At 39.1% G+C, this 9,021-nt stretch overlaps 1 protein-coding gene across 2 annotated transcripts in view; it reads left to right on the forward strand.

Annotated features, from left to right (window-relative positions):
• The first annotated feature begins 1,361 nt into the window (after window positions 1-1,361).
• pcp4a (Purkinje cell protein 4a) overlaps window positions 1,362-9,021 on the forward strand; it is a 24,720-nt gene continuing 17,060 nt past the window's right edge. For both annotated transcript variants that reach the window (XM_034890614.1, XM_034890615.1), the window contains exon 1: window positions 1,362-1,603. In XM_034890614.1, coding sequence (XP_034746505.1) covers window positions 1,595-1,603 — 9 coding nt within the window. In that variant the 5' untranslated portion in view covers window positions 1,362-1,594. The remainder of the gene's footprint in view (window positions 1,604-9,021) is intronic.

The following is a 9,021-nucleotide window of genomic DNA, read 5'->3' on the forward strand; positions in this document are numbered from 1 at the left end:
CTCAAAGCCTTGGTCTTGTTGCTGTCTTGATAAACTCTGATCTTTGTGATGACTTGGTTTCCGTTTAGGTTGTTTTGGCCTATGTCGAGAACGTTTCATTTCCGGGATGCTCCGTTGCAGCTGAAAATCCTGTCAGATGTCCTTCATTTTGGGCGGATGTCCATTGTCTTCTTTCTTTCTTTGTGTTGGAATGCTAAACTCCATTGGATTTATGAGGAAGGTGGTCCACTGCTCCTCAGATCTCTGAAGGGTTAGGGTTAGGGAGTGCCGTGTGGATTAGCCAGACCTTCCTCCGCAGCGCTATGGAGGAAGGACTGGCAATGGGAGACTAAGATGGTCTAAACTACATCACTGCCTGAAGCTTCTTCACAGTGATCGGACGTCTTGGTGCCCTCCTTCTCTCATACGTGTTGGACCATCTGCACTCCTTTTTAAAATTTGAATAGACCTTCCTGTTCTTCTATCTTTCCCCATCTTCTTACAGACATGCTAATGGTTTGTTTGAAATGTCTCTTTGCCTTTATGATTAGCTGCACCAGGGATAATTGTATTCTTAAAATCCCAAATAAATCCATTGTGATTCAAAGAACTAAAAGGAATCCAAGGGAGGGTGAATACATTATTAAAGACATGTAGTGTGGGGGATGCCTGCATGCAGATGTCCAAAAACAGCAATCTCAACCTCTGACTCATTTTGTGGGCTATTGTAGGCTATATATAGATTATTAAAGAAACATTTTGTTTGTTATTAAATATGTGTGCAGACTCTGCAGAGTATTTGTTTATATGAATGCAGTCGTTATTCACAAGGAATGTAGATATTTCATTATTGTGCTTGAATTTAATCAGCCCTTATATCCAGTGGTGGAAGAAGTATCCAGATCCTTTACTTAAGTAAAAGTACTAATACCACAGTGTAAATACTCTGTTACAAGTCAAAACCCTGCTTTGAAAATGTTATTTAATTAAAAAGCTTTAGGAAATGTAGGCTACTTAAAGTGGGTTTTTAAAAGTAAAAGTACTCAATGCAGAAATATCCTCACATTTTCGAAACTGCAAAGGATCCAATAGATTCTGTTTTTAATAGTCTAATCATTTCAACTGGTAATTAACAATAAAACGTTGGATTTTATAAACTACAAGCGTTGTATGTAAACATCTTAATCAGTAAAGTAACTAGTAATACAAGGTGTCAGATCAATGTAGGGGAGTAAACATCACAATATTTCTCTTTGAAATGTAACAGGATAGATGTAGAAAGTGGCATGAAATGAAAAGGCTAAAGGACGTCAAATTTGTACTTGTACTAGGACAGTACTTGAGTAAATGTTCTTAGTTACATTCCCCCATCGCTTATATCCCTCTGACAACCCAAATGGGAAACAAGCCAAACACATGGCAGATTATTGAAACATAAATCCCGGTCTACATTGTGGAGCTAGGAGCTGGAGACAAGGAGCCCCGTGCCGATTGGTCTGATGGGAGAGTGGAAAGGAGAGCGGCGCTATAAAAGCAGAGTGAGAGCAGAGCGGCGAAGAGAGAGAGGACTGTAGCCTTCCTTCAGTCACAGCACGGAGATACACACAGCGCAGCCATGAGTGAGGTACGTGCTTCTTTGTACTCTTCTTCGTGTTCAACTCTGATATTTCAGCACTTTCCTGTTAAACAATCTGAACTTCTGATAACTTAATATTTGATATTCCATACCTGTATAGAGTTGAAAAATGCAATGTTGCCTGCTTAAACAAGATAGTTTATTTAATAAACACATTTTTGGCAAAATTGAACCTAACAGTTACCCACTGTCAGTCAGCCTACTCCTTCTGTGTTTCTGTGAAAGTGACTGATGTGCAGTTGCACTGTTGACTGGCCAACATACAATAAGTACTGTGGGAGGCAGCAAATATGAGTGCTTCAAATGACAAAGAGTCTGTGACAGTCCATGGTAATAAGGGAAACAAACTACATCCCTGTTGATAAATATGGTTTAATGTCCTTTTGAGTCTGACATTTCAAACTAAAGCTCAATGCAGCATGAACACATGCCGGATGAAGCAGACACAGTATTGACCTACACGGTTAGTCTAAGCATCATTTCATGGGGCTGAGCCATTACAACTTGTGTGTGGACTTCGGATGGGGGGGTATCAGATAATGTCAGAGTGGGGAAAGGAACCCCACAAGACTCTCTCTGGGAGATGATTCACTGGCAACAAGAAAATCCTGTAGTCAGTGAATTATTCAAGGTTTGCTGCTATCCCAGATTAGAGCTGGCCAATGTGGACAAAGTCAAATGTTACAATGCCTTTGACCAAATACTTATACATACAATATCGATATTGCAAGGACACGGTAGGGCTGACTATTGGTGCTTTCACAAAATAATAACACAATCAGAGTTTTGATAAGTAATCACCAATAATGGGGATAGAATGACTAAGCTGGAAAAGGCAAAGAATAAGACATCAATTTACTGCAATGGAGCCTTCGAAAACAGGAAAAGACAACACTTATCGATATGAAAAATTCAAGACGATAGTTAGCCTCATATAGGCTATTGATGCCGATATAATATCAATATACTGCCCATCCCTATCCCAGAGAATAAAACCTTCTCGCAGTGTGCACAGGGGAGCGCTGGCTCCAATAAGATCTTATCACGAGCTGACTCACCTCAAGGAACTGGACTGATGGAAAGCACACACTTCATAGTCTGCATACCTTTATCCTGCAATACATGTTGGATGGTGTCTAGTTTCCCATTGCCATATCTGCACAGATACATTGTGGGATTGGAGAAAATCCCACAATGGAGAAAAATTTCTTTAACCCAATCATGATGATTTTGGGGCGGCGCTACGCTCTGGCTCTGGTTCTGTAGAATACTCTCAGGAAGCTAACTTGTTTTGGTGGAACATTGGCACCCTGCAATGAGGAAAACGGCAATAGAATATTAAGTGAAGATAACTGTTCACACAATATAGTAACGTGAGCTATTAACTGGATACGTGGTTAAGCGTCATTTGCTCTTACCAGTGTATCGCCACGTGTCAAATATTCTTTGTAAATCTTTACAATCATTCGCCAAAAGAGCCAAGCAGACCTGCCTTGTTGCAAAATCCAAATATTCTTCATAATTTGCCATTTACAGAGCGTAACTCGCTAGCTTGAAGGTTGTTGTTGTTGTTTCACAAGTAGAACAGAGTTTGAGACAGCAACACACAGAGAGTGGAAGGTGAGGGAAGCTCTGGATGTCAAGTAATTATTCTGGCCATGTGTTTGCGTTGATCCAGATTAGATGGGGTCCAGTCCTAGTGGCATGTACTGTATTCCTCAGTTGGACCTTTATTCTAGTTTCAGTTAAACCTGCTGAGAGATTCCTCAATAATATGAAATAAACAAGTTGTAATGTGTTAGTTTGTGTGTAAACTGCTATGAACACCAGCTGCCACTTCAATCCTTATGAATCTTTTAATGCAGAGTTTTTGTACACTGTCACACACGCACAATACTGTCATGTTGTTGACTTCTCCCCTCCCCTCTGGTGTGTTGCTGTACAGAGTGGATCCCATAAATAAGACATTACACACAGGAAAACTCAGGGAATTCGGTTGCATCTCATGTCGGTGATGGATTCAAATGCCTATACTGTAATAGAACCAAGATGAGAGGACGTTGCTCTGAATGAATAATTAAATAAAAAAATCAATGGTAAGCTTTGTCAGCCTCCACACTCCACGGCTCTGGCTTACCTTTATTCTGCTCAGACTCACAAAACGTTTTTATGGTTCCTCTGTCCTCATCAGGACACATTCTTATTTTATTATTAGGACGTTTTCAGAGGAGAGAACTCTTGATTTATTACCACTCCCTGCCTGTCTTCAAAGCCTGAGAGATTATTTAGTCTTATTAGTCTTATTATTTGTCATATCAAAACTGGTGATAGTCTGATTTTATCAGCCGGCAGATATATTGGGCCAATATTTGCATTTTCCGTCTATTGGCATCAAATGCCACCACTAACACCATGGCAGTCTTAATTTCCAAATTAAGCATTTTATTCCAATGGTTACTTTTCAGATTTGTTGTTTTCGTAAATGTTTTTTACAATGAGTTCCAGCATGCCTGGTCCCCCAGTGGCTAGAATTGGTGATAGGTGTAAACCATTCCCTGGGTATCCTGCTCTGCCTTTGAGAAAAGGAAAGCTCAGATGGACCGATCTGGAATCTTCCCTTTATGAGGTCACTAGGGGCAAGGTTACCTCCCCTTTCTCTGCTTTGCCAGACCAGAAAATTTAGAATTTGCCCCCCCCCCCCCCTCTCCTCCTTAAAAAAAAGACTCAGACATGGCCAAAACTAAGGAAAGCTCATGGTGGGACTGGCTCTAGTGGCTGTAATTCTGCACCAAGGCTAAATTTTGGCTAAAGAGACTTCAGATGCAGTATTAGGGGACCACTAAGGTCTATATAAAAGAGACTTCAGATACAGTATTAGGGGACCACTAAGGTCTATATAAAATAGACTTCAGATACAGTATTAGGGGACCACTAAGGTCTATATAAAAGAGATTTCAGATACAATATTAGGGGACCACTAAGGTCTATATAAAAGATACTTCAGATACAGCATTAAGGGGCCACTAAGGTCTGTATAAAATAGACTTTACACATGGTATTAGGTGCTTCTGAACAGCACCATGTCATGAGACCTTTAAATTATTTAAATGTGTTGACAAGGGGCATTTTGTGATGACCTGATTTTTATCTTATGATATGTCTTATAATATGTCAGCAAGCAACTTATCATCAACTCTGTGTTGTAGAGGTTGATGACAGCCTTTTACCCAGGCACAGTTAACCATATGCAGTGCACCCATGCATATGATGCACATTGCACACATCAGTTGGGTGATATGAATGTAAGATGATTGCAGAAGTGACACTGATCTGTGTTTCTTTTAATCATTATTATTATATTTAAAGAAATGGCAGAGAAGATTCCAAAAAACCAATCCAGGGTTTACATTTACATGATGTAAATTAAGGGAGCAAAATCAATATCGGCTTAAGATTGGCTTAAGAAAATAGGCATCGGTCATCGGCTAAGGCTGATGGAAAAAAAATAGCTGACAGTGTGTATTATGTTAAATTTTGGATTAAAACCATCTAAAAAAATAAATCTAGTGGATATCACTTTACCATCTAAAAAAATAAATCTAGTGGATATCACTTTTTTGTGGAACTGCTAACAACTCATAGAAATGCAACAAAGTGGCTCCCCAACTAAACGCTGCTTTTTTGTAAGGGGCAACAAGGGTTAGGGCTGTCCTTGAAATTCTCCATTAACAAACGTGATTTTGTCGACTGAATAATCAGTTAATTCAATCAACTGATCTGTAGTGTCAATGCAAAGAATCATGAAGAAATTACAGAAGCTTGTTTCTCTTGAACTTTGCTAATATCGTCCCAGCCAACAAAAGACTGTATGTTATATGTACAAACCCGCAGCCATGTTTCACTGGAACAATCCACTCAACGCAAACAGCTTCACAGCCAGGGAGATCAAATACTACAAATCACACACCCGCATATATATAAGTTGCTTTACAAATCAATATTATTGCCAAATGAATTGTTTTATTATGCCAGGACAATGAGGCTGTAACCTCCTCATCATCTGTGTTGCTACCACTGCAGCTGATTTCTCTTTAGCTGTGTCCACAGACATCAGGCAATTTGAGGTTCCTGTGGTGACAGTAGCTTAAATGGGTGGTCTGTCGCCATGGTGATGAACAATTCGCTATTCTCAGACTGCACTATCTAGCAAATTATGACAGAATGGAGACTGACATTAATAACACTTTGGAGTTGTGCGCTCAATCACAGCACAAACAGTCAGTCTCACGTCGGCTGCGTTTCTGCCATTTCACCAAATACTACATATTATTTGTATTATAGTTCTCAAAATCATCGCCATCTCATGCTGATTGTTAAACACAGTAACATTTGATATTATGATAATCATCATGTGCTCTTCTGATGAGACTTTCCTTCCCCAAAAAAGGCCCACATAAGTCATGTTTTATCTACACACAACAGCAAGCTTGATCAGTCCGCATAGAGTAAAGTTGAGAATAACTTACCTCATTTGACAGATATCCATTTCTGACAATTTCTTAAACAAAAATATGTATTTTGTGCTTGAGTAAATAAAACCCCATATAACAAAACTGGTTTAAAAAGGAGTCATTTTAAAATTTAAATAAATCACCAGGGGAGTCTGGCACAGGTTGACAGATTGACAGGTCTGGCCAAGGTCTAGAGGCAGTTTTTCCTCACCCCTGTCGCACCATGCTTGCTCTTGGGGGAATTACTAGAATTGTTGGGACTTTGTAAATTATGGAGTGTGGTCTAGACCTCCTCTATCTGTAAAGTGTCTTGAGATAACTGTTATGATTTAATACTATTAATACAATTGAATTGAATTAATAGGTCAAATAAAGGGTTGGAATTAACAACCTAAAACATTTAGTTTGGAGAACTATTAAACAGCAAACAAGCATATTTTTCAACCCATCTGATGGGAACAGTGCCATTACTGCCTGCTGATGATCTGGAGACTTCCTCCTCTTTTTAAGCCTCAGGTTGTTCAACAAAACTTTAATTAAATGGCACTCAGTGGAGAGGCTCCAGCCAAGTGTGTATGTGCATGTGTGTGCGTGTGTGGACATGTCAGTTCCACTTTTCAGATTTTAGGGGAATGATAATGATTTCTTCCGTACCCCATTACCAGTTAGTTTCACACTGAAATGATGGTGTTAAAATCTGTCTTGATCACCCCCAAAACAACTGATCTCAGTTACATTTTTAATCCTCAACTCTGTTCAGTCCATAAAGACTTTTTTGCCATCAGTGAGAGCACTGGGCTGTGAGGAAGTCTCTGTCGGTCAGTAGTAGTCAGATCGCCTTGGTAACGGCTTGGTTGGTGAAAGGCAGTGCAGCCTGTAGGGGCAACACGCAGGGCTTTAAGACTTGTGTTGTTTTCCCGTCAACCATGAAAAAAACTGGTCACTTGTTTCAACATTATTATCTATTTTTCCAACTTTTTAAAAAACGTTTTCAATGCTGTGTTTGTGCCAAAGAGTTTTGATATTTCATTGTTGACATTTTCCGCGCTTATTTTGACGGCCCATTTTTTTGTCCCCCCCAAAAAAAAATTGTACTGAAAACGGTTCTATTTGACCCAAAGACAACATACTTTAGTTAATACTTATTGAGACTCTCAATGAGAAGTGTATCTGACTGATACAAGTTTAGAAGGGTGACTTTACATTCACTCAGTAATTAATTAAGTAACTCATTCATCAAAGGCTGGTCATGCATTTGGGAGTCTCATCTTAGACTAGCTGGGATATGTTTCCTCAATTTGGTAGTTACCTGCATAAAATCAGTTTGAAACTGTACTAATTGAGGATATCTGCTTCAATACTGCCATAGGCGGCCTGCCCTTCAATAAATCCATCAACATTTAAGTCTCTTGACATTTGGTCTCTTGTGTACCTCCACCGTTCATTAATTACAGTGAAAGTAGTGGCTATGGTGGATACTTGGCAAAGCCGTTTGTCTCATCATCCAAAGTAGACAAGAGCTCTTTTTTGTATTGAATTAATGAGATTAGAGTGTTAAAAGTTGCTGATCGTGGTAAAACAATTGACAGCAAGCTGAGAGGGGGAAACATGGTCGGGGACGGATTTTTTTCAAACTCCCTTTTGTTGACTTAAGACTGATGGAGCGATTGTGATCAAAAGTGGTGATTAGAAAGAAAACAACTCAGCAACTCTGGAGAAAAGATTCAAATATCGAAAGAGGACGATGATTTAAAGGGAATGTTTTCTCACTTGTTGACCTGAAAAACACATTTTAATCTTCAATTTTCTGTGATTTGTTGTGAGGCATTTAGACTGACCCTAATCTTGCTTTAAACAATGAACAGAGATTACATTGAAATAATCTGTAATCCATCTAAACTGTCAGCCGGCTTTGGTGGTGCCTTTACTCGCTGTAACCCGGCCTCCGGGGTGATCCTGGCTTCTCCCGGGCTTTGCAGAGAGAAAACAACACACATCAGTAAGTGAGAAGTGGGATGTGAATGGTCAACAGAGGAGAATAGAGCAGATTACACCTAAATTACCAAAACGGGATCAGTGCAATAAGAGCATCATCAGTTTATGCATAGAACCTCACAAGCTGTATAAATGTCACGCATCATTTCTCAGGGGAAATACATTAAGGGAAAGACTGGTTAACATTCAATGACTGCCTTCTAATACACATGAGACCACCTTGATTTAATTTGCAATATTACATTACACCTTAACCCTCATGTTGTCTTTGGGTCGAATTGATAGGTTTTCCTATATCAGTGTTCTTTTTAACTACCTAAAATAACATGATTGATTCCACACAACGCTCTTTGGCAAGTACAATTCTCTTTTTTCATTAATTTCGGGGCGTCTTATTTAATTTTATAGCATTTGAAAAACAAATTGAAGTGGTTTTCAATTCAATTCAATTCAATTTTATTTATGTAGCGCTAAATCACAACAACAGTTATCTCATTGCGCTTTCCATAAAGAGCAGGTCTGGACCGTACTCTGGGATGTTATTATTAGAGCAAGCACTAGGCAACAGAGGCAAGGAAAAACTTCCTTTTAAGAGGCAGAAACCTTGAGCAGAACCATGGCTCAAGGTGGGCGGTCATCTGCTTCGACCGGTTGGGGGTGAGAGGAAGAGAGAGAGAGAGAGAGAGAGAGAGAGAGAGAGAGAGAGAGAGAGAGTTTTGAACTAGTATTGCATAAAAGTTAACATATTTGAGTCTGTGATTATCCATCAACATACATTCCTTTAATTTTTGTCTAAATAATTCGTTTTCTAACTCAAAAATAATGTCCTATAAATGAGGTTTATTGACTGTGAATTCCAAGAATAATTGTAAAACTAAAGTTAATAAGTTAGTGTTACGT

The sequence above is a fragment of the Etheostoma cragini genome, chromosome 13, assembly GCF_013103735.1.
Source record: "Etheostoma cragini isolate CJK2018 chromosome 13, CSU_Ecrag_1.0, whole genome shotgun sequence".
NCBI lineage: Eukaryota > Metazoa > Chordata > Actinopteri > Perciformes > Percidae > Etheostoma > Etheostoma cragini.